The sequence below is a fragment of the Podarcis tiliguerta genome (assembly GCF_965153285.1).
Source record: "Podarcis tiliguerta genome assembly, chromosome: 1".
Classification (NCBI taxonomy): domain Eukaryota; kingdom Metazoa; phylum Chordata; class Lepidosauria; order Squamata; family Lacertidae; genus Podarcis; species Podarcis tiliguerta.
In genome coordinates this window covers 133,696,699-133,720,402 of record NC_139534.1, presented here as the reverse complement: position 1 = coordinate 133,720,402, position 23,704 = coordinate 133,696,699, and the positions used below count along the sequence as shown (strand labels likewise).

Below are 23,704 nucleotides of genomic sequence, written 5' to 3'. Positions count from 1 at the left end.
GAACCTTGGTCTCTCCCAGGTCCTAGTCGGACACTTATAACCACTATGCCACCACTGGCTCCCATAGGGTAGGTCAAGAAGAGGAAATGACCATTCACATTTTCTACAAACCGGCCCCTGGTGGTGTGGGTGCTGCAGCTTCAGTGGTATGGCCTCTGCACGCCACAGGAGCCAAGGGTTTCGCAGGTGCAGCAAAGAGCTTCGGGGAGGGAAAGCTCAGCAGACAGTTTGGAGAAGCAGGTTAGTTGGATGGGGCAGCCATAGAAGAGGGAGCAATCTATGAAGTGGAAGGTGGGGTGATGAAAGGGGCATTATGCCTGTGGTTAAAGGTTCAGCATGTTAGAAGCTTGAATAGCAGGTTTTTTAAAGGTAATGTAATAACTTTCAGCTACCCTTCACACACTTCTTGTCACACCCTTGGAAATGTCTTCATAGGAGCTGATGGTAAATGGCTTCCCTCGTCCATCTACCCAGATATGTTTAGGTTACATCAGCTGAGATCAAAAAGGAGGGTGGGGATTCTTTTTACAAAAGTTTATTTGCCTCATCTCCTGGAGGCAGTTTTTCATACCCCATAGACCACCAGGCAAGTAGCTATTTGCAAGCTTGTGCTATCCATTATCTTTACTATTTTATTATCTAGATGTGCTGACCATCCTTCATCACTTATAGTGATCTAGATCAATGGTTCCCAGTTGGTGATCTGCTGCACCCTCCTCCAGGGGGTCTGTGGCACATACCTGTCAGCTGTCCAAGACATCCCATTTGGGGGCACTGTACTCTCGCACAGGTCACATGACTAACCAGATTCAGCATAAAGTGAGAGTCAGATTGAAGCTTGAATTTTACAGCTATCCGTAGAATATCAGGGAGGAACTATTTGGTGGTTTGTCCACAATTTTGCTTTAATATTATACTTGAAGGAGTGTCTCCACCCCCATTGTTCTTCCCGGACACTGAGGTCCAGCGCTGAGGGCCTCTTGGCAGTTCCCTCCCTGCGGGAAACCAAGTTACAGGGAACCAAGCAGAGGGCCTTCTCAGTAGTGGCACCCGCACTGTGGAAAGCCCTCCCATCAGATGTCAAGGAAATAGACAACTCTCTGGCGTTTAGAAGACATCTGAAGGCAGCCTGGTTTAGGGAAGCTTTTAATGCTGATGGACTACTGTATTTCAATATTTTGTTGGAAGCCGCCCAGAGTGGCTGGAGAAACCCAGCCAGATGGGCGGGGTATAAATAATAAATTATTACTACTACTGTACTATTATTATTATTACTATTATTATTATTATTACTACTATTGGGCTTGTTTTTTGTTACTTACTGAAAACTAAGTTTCTTAGGATTTTCTTCTGTATTTTAAATGTTTGTCAATTGAAAGATGGATTTAAGAAGTATAATTCTCATGGTCGGGAATTGATTCTTGAAAGTAGCAGCAAAAATGTTTCCCAGGATCATGGAGGAAATTAATTATTACCTTCAGGCGCATTCCAGTGAGCTCATATTTTGCTACAAATTAACACAAGTTGTTCAGTAATAGCTGAAAGAATTTATAATGAGGAAAGTTCATAGTGATCCAGTAACGGTAGTGAAAGATAGGGGAAAACCAGCAGCCGCAGAAATACTGAGAGGAGGAATAATACAATGAAAAATTCCTCTCTGTTTGTCCGATGAGCTTGCAGATTGTTCTATTAGAGTGTGCTAGAAATTTAATCTGACTCCCAATTTCTAAAAGTAATCAGGTTTGAGCTGTCCCAGAGAGTGATGGAGGCAAAAGTATGGTGCTTGAAAATGCTGTAACTTTTGTAAGAAACATTTATCCTGCAGGCTCCCAAGGTCCAGATTCAGCACAGCTGTCCATTGCATGTGACCACGTCGCTTTTTAGTTTTACAAGGAAGAAGGCGGAATTGCATTTTAATACCTCCTCTGTCCTATTTCTCTTGCAGCTCTCGCCATCAAACGATTTCCTGCAGTCTCCAAAACTGAGACCTTCGCAAGGTAAGTGCTACATATGTGTGCAGACCCAAGTGACTCACTGTCACTCGATGGTTCAAAGGAAGAGGGGTCTCTGTCCTCCAGATCGGTCCTTTGCTCTTAATATGACACAGAGGGTGGCGTTCCTCGCCCCCAACTCCGTGCCGAATCTGGGAGAAGTGCTTTCTGCTAAAACAAAACCACAATTGGCTACAACCCAGTAGATTTTATCACAGTCCTTTTTTAGAACCCATTGATCCTGGACTGATTTGGCTAAGCCATGGTTTGTTTGAACATGTAAACTCTGGCCAGTAGAATTAACTGTGGTTTGTTTCAGCGATGGGTTGGCATTGCATCTGAACCCAACATCCTTGCTTAATCTCAGTTTGTTTGGCCACTCCATACCAGAAGCCAGCCAAGCTACAAAGGCACATGAAAGAGCCTTTGCTGATCTGTAAGGCATCCTGTGATTTGTTGAACAAACCATAGCTTCCTATTACGAGGGAACACAGCTGTTGTCCGTAGGGATTTCCAGGGGGGAGGGGAGTGCTCACACTGCAGAAAAAATTAAAATGAGAATTTTTTTATTTAAATTGGATTTTTAAAATAAAATGCTTTCGGAGGAAAAATCTTTCTAAAGATAGTTTTCTGTTTAAGTTACATTATAGTCCAAAGGCTATTCATAAGGAAATAAGGATTTAAGTTTTTCATGTGTGCTAAAGCTCAGTCTAAGTTTTTTTTTTTTAACTGTTTAACAACATCAGTTAACAAACATGGATACATGTGCTATAATGTTATTGTTTTAGTTAAATAAATTGTTTAAATTGTTATTAAGGAAATTATTATTTTTCTTCCTCCAATAAAGTACAGCAGAAAAGTTGTCCAAATATAAACAGTTAACTTATTGAACCTCCCAGTAATTTCATAGTTATTGTTCTATGTATTTCTAATAGTATAACCAAATCAGTAATTTTTGATATAACTGTAAAAGCTACTCTGAAAATTTATTATTCCAAAAATGAAACCTTCATCTGGTTGTAATATCAAGATTATACCAGCAAGAAGGAGTCTTTCTGTAATAAAAAATTACATGATTTAAATCAAGTCTTACTGACTAGTGATTTAAATCGTGATTTAAATCAAATCTACCTTGTATGAAAGAGCAAGCTAAGCACTAATTTGGCTGCTTTAAGGAAATGACCCTGAGGAAGCTGCTTCTGTTGTCCTGGAAACCTTTCTAAGAATGTTGGTTCTTTGGGAAAAGCTCTAGACACTGAATGAAAAGGTCTATGGAAGTAGCAGAAGGGCAAGCCCCTGAACTTCTTTTAAGAAAACGTTGTTATAATTATTCCTCTATTGCACAGTTGAGTTCTTGCCTTTTTGAGTTTTTCTGTCCCATCAGAAAGGTACTGTCTTTATTGTCTTTTCTTTGCCTGTGAAAAAGTTTCGTCTTCCAGCAAGTCTTTTAAGTGGTCTTTACTGGCACAGAAATTGCATTTCTATATATATTTATTGGTAGTTTTTATTATTAAATTTTTCTGGGCTGTTTCATGGGAAATGGCTATTAAATAATTTCCCCCTTTTTAACAACTGTGGGAAAGTTCAGAGTAACAAGTGGTGGTGATGTGAATGCCTGGAAGTTGAGTTGGACCTATTTCCTATCCCTTTGCATTTGTGTAGAAAACGTCTTGGCGGGGTGCGGCTCACTGAACCCCACTGTCTTTCTGGGTTAGAGGTGGGGAACCTCCAATCCATGGGCTGAATTCTGTCTGGCACAGGTTCTGGTTTGGCCTGTGAGGCTGTTTTCCCCAGACCACGGCCACCTACCCAACATCATGCGCAATGCCAGGTGTGTGGCAGGTAGAGTCATGGGTTTGATTGGATGCACAACTCAGGTCCCCATAGCAAACTTGAGCATACCGGTTGAAGTCGCCACCCATCGGCTGGCAGTCCGTGACTTCAAGCCTGCTAGGTCAGGTGCATGGCTCAGTTCCCAGGTGAATAGAAATCATTCCCTAGTGTTCTTTAAGCTAGGGGATCTGAAAGCTGTAACCAGACAGCAGGCTATCCTCGGAAAAGTGCTAGATCTGCAGAGAAGCTTCCCAGTAGCTCAGCCAGGTGGATCTGTGGGGTAAATGCAGGGAGGGGAGGTGCTGCAGCTGACTTCAGGTGTGTTTAACTGGTTTGTGGGAAGTTGTTTCCAGGCCTTGAGCAGGAGAAGTTAATGGAGTGAGTCTGGAATGGTTAGCATATTTGTAATAGTGACTCCTGAGAAAGTTTTTTGCGCTCTCGTAATAAGAAGGAGCCGAGCTTTGTCACTTCCCACTTTAGTATTGAAAAGGCCATACTGGACAAGACCAGACTTGCTTTGCTCCCTTTTATTGGCAGTGCGTTGTGCACCTGCCTCTGGGTGGACTGTGCCAGTTTAGAGGGACTTCAGAGTTCATTTAGGATGAGCTCAATAAGAATGCAAGTTGTGTATGCTTGAGGGGGGAGCGGGAGACGTGAAACTACTGGATTACTTTCAGTTGTATGTGTTTTGTTTCTTTTTAAGGGCTGCTTTTGATTTTTAGCTTTCCCTGTCCTGGGGTGATTAGGGCAAAAAGTACTTAGGAGAAACTGCTGTGCCCCCAAGGAAAAGGAACTCTGCCTTTCTGCATCTTGCCAGTTAAATTATTCTGCCTTGTGCACATGAAGAAAGCTTGTTATAAGGTTGCCTTGGGAGATTCTTCACACTTGGTGCTGGGAACACTCACGGGACATTCCAGAGTCCCCAAGGAAGTGTGTGAAAGTTGCTTTTGAAGTGTCACTGCTTGTGGAAGCATCCTTGACTGCCCTTTCTTTTTGCTTGAAAGGTGTGATGGCCTCTCATCAGCCTCATATTCCAGGAAAATGCGGGCTGCTTGGTTTCTCTCACACTCGCGGGAAGAGCGGCAGTGTGGATTCTGATCTGCAGTTTCTAGGACTGAGCAATCCCTGGCAAGATAAAGGTATTTGTAGAATGACCATCTTTTAAGCATTTGTGCATGCCAGACCCATTCCAGCGTGCCCCGTAGCACTCTGTTGGGCGGGTCAGATCTGCATTGCAAAGCATATAAGGGGATGGCTTGCGTTGATCCAGATGATTGGTTCAACCTAGAGCCAGTGTGGTGTAGTGGTTAAGAGCGGTAGACTCATAATCTGGGGAACCGGGTTCGTGTCTCCGCTCTTCCACATGCAGCTGCTGGGTGACCTTGGGCCAGTCACACTTCTCTGAAGTCTCTCAGCCCCACTCACCTCACAGAGTGTTTGTTGTGGGGGAGGAAGGGAAAGGAGAATGTTAGCCGCTTTGAGACTCCTTCGGGTAGTGATAAAGTGGTATATCAAATCCAAACTCCTCTTCTTCAAACTGGCGAAGCACTTGCAGTGGTTTTCTGGGCCATGAGCAGAATTTCTGCTGTCTGACATCTTTAACCTGAGGTGCACAGAGCATGTGCATGACCACAGAACTGTAGCAATAATAGTAGGAGTCATTATGTTCTGAAGCCCTTTAGGGTCAAAGCTCTGTCCTGTAGGTTACTTCTTCACGCAATGAATGCATGTATGGGTTAGTTTCTTCCTCTGAAATGAGTGGTGAGCCCTTGCAAGCAGTGAGTACCCAGTGATACAGCTGCTGCGCCTTTTTTTCTTATTTTGCTTGTTAGGAAGCAGGAACCCTGGCAAAGAGCATGAGGAAAGTATGGAGCCCAGCTCATTCAGCCAGCCTTGGGCACAGGGCCCTTGCTTCTTGCTCCAGACCAGCTGCTTATTCACCAAACCTATAGTGCAGAATTACATCTGCAGTAGGGGGCAGAGAATGAATAAATTGTGCAGAATTATTTATGCCAGTGAAGCCAAAGTGGCAGGACCCATTTGTATGTCACAGGCCATAAGTTAAGCAAAGTAACGTGTCCTTTTTGATATGCTTATGACTTCGAGGAAAATCTCTCTTTGTGACTGGTGCTTGAAGATTGGTTATCAGGCAGGTTAGACAAGAAATAGTTTTAAAATGGTTGTGTTTCCTTTCCTGCTTCTTTAACCGGGGTTGTGCATTTCTTTCCCCCTCCCAACCAGTGTGTGCCAGCCTCAGTTTCACCAGCAAGCCTCAGCGGACCTTCTGCAGCCCCCCTGAGCCTGCACCGCCTCTCCTGGGCTCCCACCCCAGCCAAGGAGCTTTCATCCTCCCGTCCTACCCATTCTCATCGCCCAGGCACAGTCCAAAGCACACTTCCCCTCCTGCGGACTCGCTCAAGAAGTCGCAAGACTTCTCTAATTCCTGGCCTCTGAAGAGTTTCGAAGGGCTTCCGAAACCTAGTCATCAGAAGAAGTTTTCCAGCCCGATGGCAGGAGAGGACGCAGGTACAAGCCCTGGTGGCAATAGCTTGATGCAGTCTCCAGTAACTAAGCGTGCTAAACCTGGTATGGAAGGGTTGCCAAAGCCTAAAAGAGAAGGAAAAGGAAGGTGCCACCTCACCCAGTCTCCAGCAAAGGGGGGGGGGTCTTCCCGGGCCCCAGGAGGGAGGAGGCAGGCTGTGGTCAGCATTGGCAAGAAGCAGACAACCATGGAAATCTCTGCGTTTCTCCTTTGCACACTGCTTCCCACACACACTTCCTTTACATGTTGCTGATCAGTCACTAAGCATCTGCCCAAATAGGGGGGATCTTTCTTTGCCTCTAGGAAGGGGCTATAGCTTCAGGGGTTGGCAAATTCCAGAGAAAGGGAGTTTCATAGTCGGTGAGTAACTGGCATTGTGACAGGCGGGGGAAGAAGCCGCCTCGGGGTCTGCAGGGCTCAAGTCGTTGAGGGATTTATAGGTCAAAACCAGCATCTTGAATCATATCTAGGAAAGAATATTAAAACCCAGTCTGGACTGTGCATCAGTAGTGCAGAATGTCGTTCCCTTCTGTATATATACAATCTGTACTTAAAAAATGTTCTCAATGTGTGTTCTCTCTGCATGTGTTTCTGACGCAGAGGCAAAGCCACAGGATACGCCTCCCATTCAGCTGAAACCTGCCTTTGTGAGATCGCCGGCTTCGCGGAGAGGCCTGAGTGGGACAAAACCAGTGCCTCCCATCCCCAGGGGCCTTAGTCCCTTACCTGACAGAGTGGAAATCAACGTAGTAGGACACAAGAACGGGGAGCCAGAAGACATCTGGCTGAATGAGAGGGACAGGAAGCTGGCCATCGATCTTTCAGAGTTGAATGTCAATGAAAAGGAGCTGGATGAGGAAGAGGTGGGGGCTCAGTGTGATGTTTTTACTGTTAAGAAAGGGCGAATAGCAAAATTATTTCCCTGGGCTTCCCATAGGATGTATACACGTGGCCAACACAGGTTTGTTTGTAGTTTCTGTATTCCATGCTGCTTTCTTATCGTAGGCACGGGGTGGTGGTGGAATGGGATCATGCATCTTTTAAACAGAATTCCTGCTCCCCACTCCAGTATCCAATCATAGGCAGCCAGCAAATAATTCTGTAACCTCACACTTGCGCTTCCTCACAGCATCCAGCTGGGATCACGTCTCTTCCCTCCTTTTCAGATGCAGAGTTCTCTCCGCTCCTTACGTAACAGCGCCGCCAAAAAGAGAGCAAAGCTAAACGGCAGCACTTCCGACCTCGAAAGCCCAGACTCTGTCCTGAAACTCGACCTGACCTCAGAGTCTCCTTCTTGCTTGTCGTCCCCAAGCACCAGCTCCTACAGCGAAAGTGGGGTGTATAGCCAGGAGTCCGTGACATCCCCGCTTTCGACAGCCCCTCAGGGAATGAGAACAATGTGAGTGTCATTTATAGCACGAGGGGGGAATCCACAGGCTGAGGGGGGGGGGGAGGAGAGGTTTCCTTATCCCATCTGGGCCTTTTCCTGGAGGTGGTGATGCCAGGGACAACCATCTGGGACCTCCTGCATTCAATGCAAGTGTTCAGTCACTGAGCTGTAGAGGAGCAGTCCTTGCTTTCTTTTGGAGACTTCAGGGGTTGCTGAGCACTGATGGGGGTGGCTGGGGACATGTTATGCCAGTGCTCCAGAATATGCGCTTGCTGAAGCCTCCTGGGTGCCATTCTCCGGGCAAGGCTCAGTGGTCTGTGCTCCTTGTCCCTCATTTGAACTCCTATAAACAATAGCTAAAACAACATCACGTTCATAGAAGCAGTTCATATCCAAGGCAGACGCCAACTGGGATAAAGGCTTTGGAAGGCATGTTGAAAGAGAATCTTGAACTTGCCATCCTTCTTCCGGGGGCGGGGAGCCGCTCTTAGTGGCTGTTCTGTGCGCAGTGAAACACCCACTTGGAGAGATGGTGTCTCTGGGCCATGTGAAGAAGTTGCTCCATTTCCCATGTATTCTCGGTCCTCGAAGAGCTGGTTCCTTCCTGCAAAATCTCTCGGATGAGTAATAGTGAAAGCTGGAGCACTTGGTGCAGGGTAGAAACGAGTTAACAAAAGTGCCTTCCTTTCTGCCACAGGTCGGACATATTCCCTCTCCTTGGAGGTAACTCCCAGCCAATGAAGCTCTCGCCAACACGGAATCGGGGTCCTATAACTGTGGAGCAGAGTCCCACCACAGGTAGTCTGTAGGGCACATAAGGACAGCATGGATTTAATGGAGTTGTTCTTTTTGCAGTGTCTCTAGATGCTCCAGTGGGTCTCCCTTTGTTGACCTTCCGGGTCATTGAAAGAGGGTGGGTGGGCAGCAGCCGTAGACCCAGCTAGCTTTTTAATGTGGATTTGCAATCAGGGCTCTAAAGGTTGGACAAAATAATGTGAAAATGCATATAGCAAAAATTTCCTTTTCATTGGCCGGGAAAGAAAGGGAAGCCTCTTCCATGTCTCTGCTGGCTCCCCTCCTCCCCATGTAGTGACCCCAGAAAGGATGGAGGCAGGCGGGCAGAGATGGGAGGAGGAAGGCAGGCAGAGAGTGATGCAGGCAGAAGAAAAAGGCTGGAATGGAGCTGCATCTGGGCGTGTAAAGTTGAATTTGCGTAAATACAATGCACATATGATGTGACTCAACTGTATTGCTGGGAGGGGTCAATACAATCTTATAAATATTTGAAGACTCTACACTTTAAGAAAATAAAGGCACTGCAAACTGTCAGCATATTAATTTTGATGTCCTAGAATGACTGTACATAAATATACATGCTTTAAAGAAGTTAATAAAAACTTTGACTTGGCGTTTGGCTGGTATTGGATCAATTTCATGAAGCAAAGTTTCTAGAACCAGAAACTTTTCTTTCAGAAAAACATAGTAGTGGAAAGTTTTCTACCCCAGCCACATTACCTACTGGGTGTCCTTCTACTTCCCCAAACATGTACTGAGACCTAAATTCTAGTTTTCCTTGAACTGTCTCCCAAAGCCCAGATCATACATGTGTTAACTCTTTTCACCCGGTTGTGACAAAAATTCACCAGGCAGGCATACCTCCTGCAAGCAGTTTGTAAACGCAGCTTGGGACTGTGGCATTTGCAAAATTAGGCATCTTCCTGTGTTGCTCTTGGGAACAATTTGCTGTGGATTCTGCCTTCCAGGGATCATGTTTCATGAAAAAGCGGCTTCCAGCGTGAGCATCAGCGGCCAGCGCCTGAGCTACGGGAACGGATCAGGAGATTATGAAGAGGACAGACAGAAAGTGGCATCGCCCGCCATCCTTAAAGGGCAGAGTAAAGAGCACCAAAGGCACTGTAAATCCACCAAAGGTGAGCAGGTGGAGGGGCTGGAAGGGAGGGTCTTCAACTCTATTCCTCTGAGCTTGGGCCTGAATCTTCTCTTAGTCTTCCTTTCTGATGCTCTGTGTGTGTGTGAGAAAGAGAGAGAGAGAGTAAAGTGTTGCCTTCAGATGTGTTAGTATCTAGCTTTTCGTTTTAAAGTTAAACTGGAGGAATGTTTCTGGGGGGATTGGGAGTGACTGTACACGCTTTGGACCTGATCCAGAGCTGTGCGGTGCTGCAGTAGGCATGCAGGTCCTCCGTGAGAGCATGTGCTTCTCTGTCTTTGAATAAGGCTCCACAGGGTAAGTGGAGGCCCACCTTGTGTACTGGATCCACTGGTTTCGGCTGTTGATATCAAATGCAAAACCAGAAGGGAACGTTCTCAATGTCATGGATGCAAAGCACAAATAACTTATAAGTAGTCTTAACACCCAATTTTTGTTTGTTTTTCTAGGTTTTACAGGGCCCACTTCGAGTTTACAGCAGCTAACTAGCTTAGACTTCATTTCACCGAGTGCCTTGTCAGAAGACTCTGTAGTCATTGTTGGGAAAGGTATTTCAAACAAGCACTGGTTGATTACAATGCTTCTTATGCTGGCCTGAAAGATTGTCTCACCACTTATACAGCCAGTCAGTCACTGGGCTCTGCAAAGCCTCCTTCAGAAACCATCCCATCAGGAGGTCCACTCCACCCGATGGAGGCATTGGGCCTTTAGTGTTGTCTCTCCCCTTGAATATTGGACAGGCACCGTCCCTCTTGCCTTTTCAGCACCAACCGAAGATCTTCCTTTTTCAATTCCCTTTTAAATTCCCAGTCTGCATCCAGAATGAAATTGTTCTTAAGATAATCCATCGCTTTTGCCAGCCTGGACTCGTTTGTGGGGAAAAGAGTGGGATATAAATTTCATTAATAAATAATAAATAGAATTATCAGGAAGGCTTAAAATATATTTTGCTTTATCATCCCCCCCCCCAACTCCTTTGTATGTGTTTTTGTTGGAGTGGGAGGTCACATGGTCCTGCGCAAACATTTCTTGCTGAGCAAATAATATACTCGGTGTGTGCAAAAAATTGCACGTTGGTAGCTGTGCTTGCCTTTTCCTGCTGGCAATAAAAGAGGCAAAGAAAGGTAGAAAAGAAAACAGTTCCTGTGCACACTGAATGACCTTGGTGCTGTCATCGCCTTGTTTAAACCTGTGCATAAAATGGTTGTGTTTAAAGAAATAATGTATGCCGGGGGGGGGGGGGAATTCATTGTGTGTTAGATCTTTCATGATAACCCAGTGAGCCATATATGTCTTTTTAGGAGTGTTTGGAAGCCCGCCTTCAGCCCCACTAAGTTACGGCCAGTCCCTGATATTCTCCATGGAGAATGGAGATGCACCTTCGTTCAAGCAAAGCATGGAGCCGCTTTCGGGGATCTACGGGAGAGCTGTTCAACAGCAGAACCCTGCACTTTATTTTGATGTGGAAAACGAAAGAGATGTAAGAATGGAAAATACATTGCAGAAGGGGGGCTGTCACAAAGACGGGTTTTCTGAAAATGCATAATGCACCTGTGTGCCACGGCTGCTACGATCGCATTTTGTTCTTGTTGATGTTGTTTAATGTGTTAAGATGTTGCATGTGGCCAAATAACGCGCCTACAGATAATGGGCTCAGGAACGAATTGCAAATGGTTCCTGATACATACTGCAGTGCAGTGACAAATGCCAGCACGATCCCATTCTGTTATCCTAAAAGGTTCCAGCAAGTTTAAACAATAAAGCACCACCTTTTTTCCACTAGGCTAGATAATGCTGAGCGAGGCCCTATTTTATTCTTAACTCTGGTTAGCAGACTTACTTTTCACTTTTGTTCATTTCTCCTTTGCGCTAAAGTTTGCAGTACAGGCATCTGCAGTCTCTTAGCAATTGTTGACCTCTCAATAGCTGATCACTCAGACGCATGTGCAGCGTCTTGCAAAGTGCATCAGAGTTGACATTGCAGCCACGGTGTTATTTGCGTGACTGTTTCTATAATCATCCTGTTTTTCTGCTGTGGAAAAGTTATTTGAGTACGATACAATATCTTTATTGTCATTGTCCCATATAGAACAATGAAATTGAAAAATCTACATAAGACATTCAAAAACCCCTAAAAACTCCGAAACCCCTTTTTAAAATACAATATACTGTAGAGACTACTTATACTGCATTTAAAACCAGAATTGCATTTGGGTAGAAACTGTTTCTCAGGCGGCTAGTCCTAGTCTTTATAACCCTGGACCTTCTTCCAGAAGGCAGAAGCTGAAAGAGATCATTTCCGGGGTGCGCACTATCCTGCACTATCTCTGCAGCTTTCTTATGGCACCTGGAAGCGTAGATTTGATCCAAGGTGGGAAGAGTGCACCCAATTATTCTCTCCACAGTCTTTACAACCCTGAGCAGCATTGTTTTTTTCCCTGGTCGTGCAGCTCCCAAACCACACACACAGACCAAAATGTGTGTGTGTGTGTGTGTGTGTGTTTGAAAAGGTGAGGAAATTACTGTGAGAGAAAGGGGACGTGTTCTGTTTCTCACTGATATTGTTGTCCTCCAGGAATGAAGTCAGACTGCTGGAGACTCCACCAATAATATTCAGATATTTTGACTTTCAGGTGTCTCTTGAAGACTTTTTATGCCCACGGTCCTTAATAGCTATTTTATTTCTGATGAGCCTGGCACATGCATCTGCATCTTTTAACATTTTTTGTTTTAACATTGTATGCCACCTTGATATTTTCTGATATGGTGGGTATAAAAATACTTACCATAAAAAAGGACACTTTTCTGTTCTATGCAGATGAAAGTTGCCTTATCCAAATCTGCCCGGGAGAAGATGAGACAGAAGAAAAGAGAAGAAAAAGAATATCAGGAAGTTAGAGATCTTGAAAGAAAGGAATCACACACTTGGGAACTGCTTAAGCACAATGAATTGGAGAAGAAGACAACCGAAACCAGTAAGCCAAGTTGTTGTTTTTAACTGCTCTTGCAATGCCACCTTGTAAATACGCCTGTGAAAGTCACTGACCTGCAAGTCCAGCTCCATCACTTACTTCTGTGCTGCGTGTGGAGGGAGAGGCCTTTCTTCCTCAAGCAGGCTGCTTGGTCTCTGTGTGCAGATCACAAAGGAAGGATGAAACAGTGAGAGCAACAGTGCTTTAAGCTCTGTTTCTTACTTCAAATGGGATTTTTTTTCTGGTGTGGTTTGGATAGTGCGTAGCACTTGTTTCTCAAAATTGTCGGGGGGCTGTACAAAGATTAAAAGAGGCTTGTGATTTAAGTAACTTATGGAGATATGCTGTTGATGAAATCTGGTTCTTTGCCCTCAGGAAATGCTGCTTTCAGTCCTCTGTTGAAGAGAATGTCAAGTGTAAAAAGGGCACAGCCTTCGGTCTTGCTAGAATCAGGTGAGACTTCACAGCTCAGGTATAAAAAAGAGATAGTTGCCGTGTCGCGTATTGTGGGGCGTCTCAGATAGGTTGCTTCTACATTGGGAACATCTGGCCATCCCTGGGGCTGGGGCTGCCTCTGGTTGCTCTGCCTATGCAGCCACATGTTTGTCATGTGCTACTAGTCCCATTGCACTTTTGAATCACCAACTGGGCAATGCTTGCAGGTGAAGTCTCTCCAGGTCCACGAATGCAGTTGAAAGACCGGGTGCTGTCTGTCACGCACAGTCCAGAGATAATGGAACCATCCGAACTGAGACCCTTCCCTAAACCTGAACTTGCTCTTTCGGAAGCCCTGCATTATCTTGCGGAAGACGACTGGTATGTGTCCCAGGTTATCTTTCTCTTCTTTATTTTTATGCCATCAGCAATTAGAGTTGACGTCCGCCCTGTGCTGCTTGCATAGCTTTGTGTTGTTTCCGTTTTCAAACACAGGGAGAAGAAGATTGAAGGCCTGAACTGGATTAGGTGCCTCTCTGCCTACCACCCTGATGTGCTGACGGCAAAGCTGCACGAAACCAGCCTGTCTGTTGTTCAGGAGGTTAACCTCGCCTCTCCTATCTAGATCTTTTCCTGCAATTTCTTGGCTGATGGTTTTGAGGGGAGCATTGAAGTGGGTGTAGCATTGCAGCCGCTTGCCTTCTTTTGTGTTTGGCACCTCGGCTCCTCCTACACCTGCCTCATTTTTACCTCCCCTCAAGCCTTTATCTAAAAGTTTGATTGTTCATTCAGCTTGTTACTTCCACAACTAATAATAATAATAATAAGGCTCAGGGCAGCGAACACCAGTAAAATTACAATAAAAACATAATAGGGGAAAAAAAGAAAAAAACCAATTTAAAATACTGGTTAAAATACAATTTAAAATGCAGCCTCATTTTAAAAGTAGCCCATAGATCAAGACCATAAAGGGAGGGAAACATAAGGGTCAGACTGAGTCCAAACCAAAGGCCAGGCGGAACAGCTGTTTTGCAGGCCCTGCGGAAAGATGTCAAGTCCCGCGGGGCCCTAATCTCTTGTGATAGAGCATTCCACCATGTCGGGGCCAGTGCTGAAAAGGCCCTGGCCCTAGTTGAGACCAATCTAGCCACCTTGCGACCTGGAACCTGCAAAGTGTTGTCATTTGTGGGCCTTAAGGTCCTCCGCGGGGCATACCAGGAAAGGCGTAGGTACGCCGTAGGTAGGCCTTTTCTGGCCTACCAAGCCTAAGCAAAGGTGGTCCTCGAAGTCGGTCCCTCTAATTTCATTGGCATTTTCTAATGGACTGAGTTGGGGCTGCAGGTGCTTCTGAATTCCAGAATGACAGCCATGTTACTTTGTAGTAGCAAACAAAACAGTTGATTTTAACAGAATGCATATATTGCTTGAGTGTAACAGAACCTTTGAGCAGTTTGCAAGAAATCAAAATTATCAGTAACAATAAGCGGTTAAAACATTTGAAAGACAATTAAAATGAGCAGTAAACTAAAAAGAGAATAAAGCACATCAGCTTTTGCATGTCTATGTAGGCTTGCCTCAACAAAAATGTTTTATGCAGGTGCTGAAAAGACTAGACAGTACAACTGCTTAGTGTTCATAGGCAAGGAGTTTCAAAGTGTGGGTGCTGCCACACTAAAATATATTTTTTTAAAAAAAAAATGCAGAACAAGTACATTCCTACCTCGGGTTGAAGTTGCTTCAGGTTGAGCGTTTTCAGGTTGCGCTCCGTGGCGACCTGGAAGTAACGGAACTCATTACTTCCGGGTTTCGCCGCTTGCACATGCGTGGACTGTCAAAATGACATCATGTGCAGAAGCGGCAAATCGCGATGCGCAGATGCGGGTTGCGTTCACTTCAGGATGCGAACGGGGCTCTGGAACAGATCCTGTTCGTATCCAGAGGTACCACAGTATTATGTGATTCTTGTAACTAGTGCCAGTGGTGGGCCCTTTGGGGTAAGGCAACCCTACAAGTAAGCTGTTCCCAAGCTGTTAAGGGTTTTATATACCAGTATACACCTTGAGCTTCAACCAGTACTAAATCTGCAACCAGTGCAGATCTCTGAGCACACGTGTTACGTGCTGACAAGGACTCCAGTCGGCAGCTATGCTGCATCGTTCTGCACTAACTGTAGCTTCCAGATCAAGCACAAGGAAAGCCCCACATAGAGTGCATTGCAGTTATCCAGTCCTAGAAGTCCCTGTTGACTGAGCTACTGTGGTCAAGCTCTTCCACTCAAGGATCAGTTACACTGGGCCTCCAGTGGCAAAGCTGGACCCAGAAGCGCCCTCAGACTGCAATCCTGTCCAGCGCAGGCAGTTTACTATTTTCTCAAGGCTAGGGAAACATTCTCAGTGCCTCTGCTGTCTCGTCTGGATTTAAGGCAACCGTTGCATTTTGCCATCACCGTCTGACTCAAGGTCTTTTCTTTCGCACAGGTGAAGAATTTGCGTTCCGTTGTTTCCCGAGCTGCCGTGGTTTGCTTAGGGGACTTGTTCAACTACCTGAAAAAGAGCATGGATCAAGAGCTGGATAACACGGTGAAAGTCCTCTTGCACAAGGCTGGGGAATTGAACACCTTCATTAGGGAGGATGTTGACAAAGCCTTGAAGGCCATGGTGAACAACGTGACACCAGCACGGGCGCTCTCGTCTCTGATCAACGGAGGCCAAAGGTGAGCCTGTGGGACTCTTCAAAGCTTCCTCCTGCTTCTTATTTGCTCCTTTGTAGACCTCTTCGTTGTCAAACAAATGTAGTTCATAATAAGAGCCAGTGTGGTATGGCAGCCAGAGTGTTGAACTAGGACCTGGGAGATTGGGGTTCAGATCTGCACTTGACCATGGAACTCACTGGATTCCACCTTCGGTCAGTTGCTGCCTCTCAGCCTTACCTTCCTCATGGGGAGGAGGAGGAGGAGGAGGACTAAGTGTGTCACCTTGAGGCCTTGGGGAAAAGGTAGGGTACAAATAAAATAAAATACCGTATTTTTTGCTCTATAAGACTCACCAGACCACAAGACGCACCTAGTTTTTGGAGGAGGAAAACAAGAGGAAAACAAAATTTGAATCTCGGAAGCCAGAACAGCAAGAGGGATCGCTACGCAGTGAAAGCAGCAATCCCTCTTGCTGTTCTGGCTTCTGGGATAGCTGCGCAGCCTGCATTTGCTCCATAAGACACACACACATTTCCCCTTTTTTGGAGGGAAAAAGTGAGTCTTATAGAGCAAAAAATACGGTAAACAGCAGTAGTTAATCCTTGCTGTGTGAGCTCCACTGGAAGAAATGGGACTCACACGGGAGCACTATTGAGATGAAGTCCAGTTAGAAATGTGTGCAAGCTGTTTTGAAAGGTGTGCTTGGTAGAAAGTTAGGACAGGCAAATTCTATGTGAGTGCAGAAGCCCCGTCACATAAACCAGTCGCTCATCACACTTCAGAAAAGTATGTCTTTCCTGCAGCAGAACTTTGAGAGAGCCGCTTTATTGCAACAGTGATTCATAGATTCCTTGGTTGCTGCTGCTTCTGCATGAAACAAAGCTGTCAGTTGTTGAAGGGTTTCTTGCCAGCGCATTCCTACAAGACACCTGCTCTCTAGTCCAGATTACGTTGGGAGAATGGAGTGGGGCTGCTTATTGGTCATCCAGCCAGATCCACTGCTTTAACTCCAGATGATCTCCACATTGCTGTGATCGGCAGCTTAAAGGAAGGGTTCTGCTGTGCAGCTGTGGAAGTTTTTAGGGTCTGCTTTCAAAATCATTGTTTCACACACACCTCTCTTGCGGATGTTCTCCTTTCTTCTGGTTCCCATTAGCCACTTGAACACAGCAGTGAGAAGATGTGCGGCCCAGCACTTGTCAGATGTGGTGGAGCACATGGGGCCGGGCCGAGCGTTGTCGGGCATTAAGGATGTGACCGACAAGCTTCTGTCTGCAGTAGCCAAATTTGTCCAAGACGGATCACAAGAAACAAGGTGAGTGAGCAGATGCAGAGCGAAAAGGAATATGGGATGCTGTGACCTCCCAACTTGTCTGGAAACCTAGATTCACACATGAAGAAATGTGAATATGTAATGGCAGAAATCTGGCCCAAATACAGTTATTGACGTGATTCCCAACTTTTGATCTCGCTGCTCTTAGTTCTCCTTTTTTTACACATGCAGAGAATACATTTTGTATGTACATAATTAGCAAAGCCGAAATAATTTATATGAGCGAGGTTTTATATGAATGCCTTCCTGTGGTTCATTGAACCATTGGAATTGATGGAAGAGGGACCCCAAGTTTCATCTAGTCCAGCCCACTACAATGCAGGAAACATGAGCCCTCAAATGCTTCACAAATAGGATATGGGGTGTGTGTGTTATTGAGTCGTTCTTTTTATTTTGATTATATATTTTGTGGTTTTATATTTTGATTTTGTTCTGTGAACCACCCTGAGACCTCTGGGTATAGGGCGGTATATAAATTCAAATAATAATAATACTGTATATTTTACAGAAAGACTTCTTTACTTAGAGCATATATTTATAGTGCTTCATAATGTACATCCCAGGGAGGTGGGGCAGGGTGTGAACAGCCCTGAGATCTACGGGTGAAGGGCAGTATACAAATTTAATAAAGAGACAGACAGACAGACAATGAGTCTGTAACTGAGCTCCGGTATCCTCAGTCAAGCATTATTATTGCTGTTATTTTACTAAAGAATCAGGCCTGACAGACATGCTTTGGGTTATGTTCATGGGTGTAAATCTGCTCATCTGATTTGTGGTGGGTGCAGGTACTATGGTCGGAAGATGCTCTTCACTTTGATGACACACGCAGACTTTGACAAGATGCTTGAAAAGTATGTGCTGCCAAAGGACTTGCCTTACGTGAAAGAGACTGTCAGCAGCCTGCGGCAGAAGGTAGGCTGTGAAGAATGTAACGTCGTGTATTAAAAGCAAGAGGCAGGGAGATTTGTCAGATTTTGGAAGTAGTGATGAACTGACTGCTACTGCCAAGGTTTTGCCAACATGACAATTCCAGCTTCTCTTTTAAAGTGTCGGACAGACAGCAGAGGCCTTTGTCTTCGCTGTGTTCATTGGTTGTCACTTAGATGACACCTTTGCATCCCACCTAAAATATCCAGAAATAATTTAGACCATCTTTGAGAGGTGACATCTGATATACTTCCTGAGGAACAATCCTTAGTTCTAATTATCACAGACAGTGAGGATGCACCCATCCTCATTAGCTTTTCACAAGTCCTGCTTTCAGTCCCTGGCTTGTAAGATAATTAGTTGGTCCATGTTATAAACCATGTGTAGGCAAACTAAGGCCCAATCGCCTTCTCAGTCCAGCCCATGGACGGTCCAGGAATCAGCGTGTTTTTACATGAATAGAATGTGTCCTTTTATTTAAAATGCATCTCTGGGTTATTTGTGGGGCATAGGAATTCGTTCATATTTTTTTTCCAAAATATAGTCCGGCCCCCCACAAGGTCTTAGGGACAGCGGACCAGCCCCCTCCCTGCTGAAAAAGTTTGCTGACCCCTGTTATAAACAGGCACAGTTATTGTTTGCTGCTGCTTTTATTATCTGTCTGAGAAACTATACTTGGAGGCTGATCATTAGTCTCCTGACCCTTGGATTTTTTCAGAAACTGACTTACTGCTTTTAGAACTCTGCAACTAATGCCCTTTCCACCAGTTAGGTAGAGAACACCTCATAAATATTTTCCCTTGTGCACCCCAAAAATTTGCTCTTGGGGTGGTAGAGAGAACCCCTGAAACAGCACTTGGTGGGAGATTGTTCTGTCTGGCAGGTTGATGTGCAGATGAAACATTTGCAGTAACACAAAGTTGAATTCTACCCTTAATTTTTTTTACCCAGATGCCCTCTTGGAGTTGTATCCAACGTTAATCCTACTCAGAGAAGACCCATTGAAGTTTGTAGTAATAATAATAATAATAATAATAATAATAATAATATTTTTTATTTATACCCCGCCTTCCCCAGCCAAGGCCGGGCTCAGGGCGGGTAACAAGCAATAATAAAAACAAGTTGAATGAATACAACTTAAAAACAAGATTAAAATACAACATTAAAATATTGAAACATTAAAATATTAAAATGCAGCCTCATCACAGGAAGAGAAAGGAAAAAGGAAAAAGAAAGAGAAGGAGGGAATCAAATTGGCTCCAAGCCAAAGGCCAGGCAGAACAGCTCTGTCTTACAGGCCCTGCGGAAAGAAATCAGATCCTGCAGGGCCCTGTAGACACGACTATCTTAGGCTCATTCATTTTAGTGGGCTTTCTCTGAATAGAACTTAGTTGGATATAACCCAGAAGACCCTCCCTGTCTTTGTAATGCAATTTCAGGGTCTGGGAGAGATGCCGATTGTCACACCCTCAGCCAAGGGCGGAAGAAGGGGTCACACCAGCAACATGGACAATTCGAGATCAGCCTCTGTGTCGCGAGAAGCGCTCAATGCTGGCGACAGGTACAGTTGGCCCTTCCTGCTTCAAAAGCTTGGGGGGGGGGGCAAATGGGCTAAGGAGTTGGGAACCTCTCCTGCGTAGCTCTAGAATCTATTGAACTATATGGGCCTTCTCCGAAGTTATTACAAGGGCTGCAGAAGTAGGAAACCTCCGCTGCAAACCTCTTGACGTTCTTCTTTTCAGCAGAGAGATTAGAGAAGTACGCGAAATGCCCCGGAAATTAGCTCCCCGTAACGCCTTGGAAAGTGCGGAATACGTGAAGGTCATAACGACGCTACTGAATGCAAAAGATTTCAGGGATCGAATTAATGGAATCAAGCAGCTGTTGGCAGACACGGAAAATAACCAGGACCTTGTTGTTGCAAACATTGTGAAGGTAACCGTAGAAAGAAAAAGTCCTCGACATCCTTCTTGGAGCTAGCAGGGGATCCCATGGAGCAGAAACCAGGAGATTTAAATTGGACAATATCATGGCTCCAAGGGTCGCTCTAAACAAAGGAGGAGCCTGTTTGTCCCTATAGGTAGAAGCACAGCTATATAGGGGGAGAAATGATGGGGGGGGGGGGTTCGGCCACCGTTCCAGCTAGGCCTGGGTCATCTACTGCAACTAGCAGCAGTTCTCAAAGGGCATGGGGAAAGAGCTCCCTTGAGTTGGGAAGGGCAGGGATTGGGTGTGGCACCTTGTGGTCCCACCACTGAAATGTACATGGAAATGCAAGTGTGTTCAGTCTCTTTATGGGTCTTTGCACGCCCTGCCCTCCTCCTGGATGCTCTGCCCTTTGCACCATGGGATTTGGACCAAGACCCCTCATGGCCTGGGACTGGGCACCAGGTTTAGACACCAGGGACTGTCGCTTGGGTTCTCCCTGGCACATGGATGTGTTGCAGAGCCTTTGACAAGTTAGCCTTTTCAGTCTTGGCTCTCTATAAAATGGTCAGTAAGAATTTACCCCACTGCAAAATGAGCAGAACAGGTCGTTTAGGAGCCTGGTTTCCCCTTTTCCTTTTTGATTATCTGATATTAACTTGTTTTTCATGTATCGGCTATTTCTTAAACAAAAGAAGCCCAGAATTCTAACTCCTTCACTGACTCTAGTTTTCAGAGATGGTGGGATGCGCGCTGACCAAAGCGGTCTGCAGCCTCTTCCTTTGTTTTGCCCTCCCTACAAGTGTTGGGAGTAGTGATATGTGTGCTGTTGTCCTGGGGCATCAACCGTGTTTAGTTCAGCAGGCAGAGCCTGGTCAGCTCGCTGCATCTGCGTGCGGAAACGGGCTTCCAGCTGTTGTGGTCCTGTGCCCTTGTCTAGATCTTTGATGCCTTCAAGTCCCGCTTGCACGACTCCAACAGCAAAGTCAACCAGGTGGCCCTGGAGACGATGCACCGCCTGATTCCTCTCCTGAAAGAGAAGCTGTCCCCCATCATCAATATGCTGATACCTGCCTTGGTGGACAACAACCTGAACTCCAAGAATCCAGGCATCTACGCCGCTGCCACAAACGTCATCCAAGCCCTTTGTCAACACTTAGGTAATGGGACCTTTTCAGCTGCCAGCCACGCTTCAGAAAACAGGGTTGCGGAAAAGAATTCGCAGCAGGTTTGGGGCTGAGCAACCAAGAACTCTGTTCCATTGCTCAGTTTATGCATCTGTTCATTGTGTGTTGGCACACTGGCGCTCAAGGGTGTGGAGGAATGATTCCAAACTGGAGCAGGCCTCCAGCCAATTCTGATGGGTGTGTGTGTGTTTAGGATTCCAAAGGCCTCATTCTGTGCACTTCCCTGCCAGGCTTCCCTTCCTGGCTATTCTGCATCAAACACAGGATATATATGATATATGTAGCTCTCCTGGGACTCCCATTGAGTTGGTTTTCTGTCTCCCTCCCTCCTCTGCATCTAGACAACTACCTGCTGCTTCAGCCGTTCTGCACAAAGGCCCAGTTTCTGAATGGGAAAGCCAAGCAAGACATCACGGAGAAGCTTGCAGGTAAGGCTCTTCGTGCTCTGCTTCCGTGCCTTCGTACCCAGAGTTCGCCCTTCCAGTATGAGCCTGCGCAGGACCTGCTTGCTCGAGATGCTTTAAAGACTCTTTAAAGACTCGAGACTCAGCAATGGCGTAGTTTGCTCAGCAGGGTGCGTGATGGTGCCAGGCAGCTTGGAAGGTTGTTGCCAACCTAAGGGATGTAAAACGAATGTGAAAGAGCCCATTGACGTTCCATCCCGTTATAACAGCTGAAATCAGAGCAGGAGTTTAAGCTTAAGAACTGAGCAAGCTGCCTCACAGTCAGGCCATTGGTCCATCTATGGTACAGTGGTACCTCGGGTTAAGTACTTAATTCGTTCCGGAGGTCCGTTCTTAACCTGAAACTGTTCTTGACCTGAAGCACCACTTTAGCTAATGGGGCCTCCCGCTGCTGCCGCTCCGCAGGAGCACGATTTCTGTTCTCATCCTGAAGCAAAGTTCTTAACCCGAGGTACTATTTCTGGGTTAGCGGTGTCTGTAACCTGAAGCGTATGCCTGAGGTACCACTGTACTGTCTACACGCATTGGCAGCAGGGGTCTCCCCTAACCCTACCTGGGGATTGAAGTCAAGGCCTTCCACTGTGCTCTGCTGCTGAGCTGGGCCCTTCCCCACAAAGCTTGTTTGGAGCACCGTGGGCTTAATTGATGGCCTTTCCAGAAGATGCTCTGAGTTTGCATGCTTTCAGTTGCATTCTTGCTCAAGTTGAGCAGGCCAAGGCTTGAGGTGGGGAAGAGAGCCTTTGGTGTGACCAGTTACCCCCCTCTCTCTCTGTCTCCCCGTTTTTGCTGTTCCGAATCCAGAGCTGGTGGTGGAGCTGTATCCTCGCAAGCCTCACGCCGTGGAGCAGAAGGTCCTGGTGGTCCTGTGGCACCTGCTGGGCAACATGACCAACAGCGGCTCCTTGCCCGGAGCCGGCGGCAATATTCGGACAGCCACTGCTAAATTGTCAAAAGCACTTTTTGCACAAATGGGTCAGAACCTGCTGATCCAAGCTTCGTCCCAGTCCCCCCACATCAAAAGAACTCTGGAAGAATTCCTTGACCAAGCTACCTGAAGCAGACTGAGCAGGGGCAGGTGTGTGCATGAATAAATGCACCTACATGGACAGTACGGTTCCTACAGGTTACTGAATAACTGACAGCAAACTCTTTTCCATGGGGTCGAGTGGAGCATCCCCCTCCCTCCCTCTCTCGCTGCATTCCTTCACAGTGCCTGTGCTTTTCACGTGGAAGTGGATTTGGATTGACTGCTTTTAATTGCTAGGTTTTCCTTCCCCCTGGTACACGTCCCAGGCCGAAACCAAAATCAGTATGATGCTTGGGAACTCTCCCCCCTCTGGTGCTGTCCCAAGAATTCTGTGGAGTTGGGGAATGGATGTCTTGCGAAAGCAAAAGTCAGCTCTGCTTGTTTGCACTCTTCTGTAGACTCAGTGGGACAATGCCCTGTGTGTGCGCTAACGAAGATGAGATTTTAAAAATAGGAATAGTTCTAATCATGAAATCATGTTATGACATGTCTTCTCATGTAGCCTTAAGAGGGAGGGGAGAAACAACTTTTGAGAGGCACATTCATAAAGAACAGGGTTCTGTGTGATATTTGTGGAAAAAAATGTATTTTTAAAATCAGTCCCAGTCATGATTGTGCAGTGTTCGCTTGCTTTTGCTGCTGCTGCTGCTGTTGATGTATGACATCTGCTTGACAGTTGGGCATCATTATCTGCACACTCTTGTAAAACTTTTAACAGGTTATAATGAAGCATGTTGACCAAAATTTATAGAAAAGAAATAATTTTTACATATTTTGAACAACACATGTCTTAAAAGAAATGTCACGTGTTGAATATAGCTTCCATATTTTAGTGTGAAAAAATAATACTGAATTTATCTCTGTCCAGAATTTATAAAGGTGTTAAGTTTTCTGCCCTGCTGTGCAATCCTCAGCGATCTAGTGCCAGTTGTTCCTTCTGCTCTCGAAATTTTACCATCTACAAGTACTGTATTCATTTGAAACACAAAAACAAAATGTTATTAAAAAAATAAATGGATTTATTTCTGTAAAAA

General features: G+C 45.6%; 1 protein-coding gene across 1 annotated transcript in view; it reads left to right on the top strand.

The window, feature by feature from the left end:
• Nucleotides 1-23,704, top strand: part of TOGARAM1 (TOG array regulator of axonemal microtubules 1) — a 26,378-nt gene extending 2,674 nt beyond the window's left edge. Inside the window, exons 3-23 of the mRNA XM_083434655.1 lie at nucleotides 1,946-1,997; nucleotides 4,829-4,963; nucleotides 6,066-6,350; nucleotides 6,967-7,229; nucleotides 7,533-7,765; nucleotides 8,454-8,554; nucleotides 9,520-9,687; nucleotides 10,154-10,252; nucleotides 11,006-11,184; nucleotides 12,523-12,679; nucleotides 13,052-13,129; nucleotides 13,339-13,492; nucleotides 13,607-13,712; nucleotides 15,589-15,824; nucleotides 16,960-17,118; nucleotides 17,925-18,051; nucleotides 19,506-19,627; nucleotides 19,809-20,001; nucleotides 20,933-21,152; nucleotides 21,521-21,607; nucleotides 22,445-23,704. Of these exons, the coding sequence (XP_083290781.1) occupies nucleotides 4,834-4,963; nucleotides 6,066-6,350; nucleotides 6,967-7,229; nucleotides 7,533-7,765; nucleotides 8,454-8,554; nucleotides 9,520-9,687; nucleotides 10,154-10,252; nucleotides 11,006-11,184; nucleotides 12,523-12,679; nucleotides 13,052-13,129; nucleotides 13,339-13,492; nucleotides 13,607-13,712; nucleotides 15,589-15,824; nucleotides 16,960-17,118; nucleotides 17,925-18,051; nucleotides 19,506-19,627; nucleotides 19,809-20,001; nucleotides 20,933-21,152; nucleotides 21,521-21,607; nucleotides 22,445-22,698 (3,351 nt within the window). The 5' untranslated portion in view covers nucleotides 1,946-1,997; nucleotides 4,829-4,833 and the 3' untranslated portion in view covers nucleotides 22,699-23,704. The remainder of the gene's footprint in view (nucleotides 1-1,945; nucleotides 1,998-4,828; nucleotides 4,964-6,065; nucleotides 6,351-6,966; nucleotides 7,230-7,532; nucleotides 7,766-8,453; nucleotides 8,555-9,519; nucleotides 9,688-10,153; nucleotides 10,253-11,005; nucleotides 11,185-12,522; nucleotides 12,680-13,051; nucleotides 13,130-13,338; nucleotides 13,493-13,606; nucleotides 13,713-15,588; nucleotides 15,825-16,959; nucleotides 17,119-17,924; nucleotides 18,052-19,505; nucleotides 19,628-19,808; nucleotides 20,002-20,932; nucleotides 21,153-21,520; nucleotides 21,608-22,444) is intronic.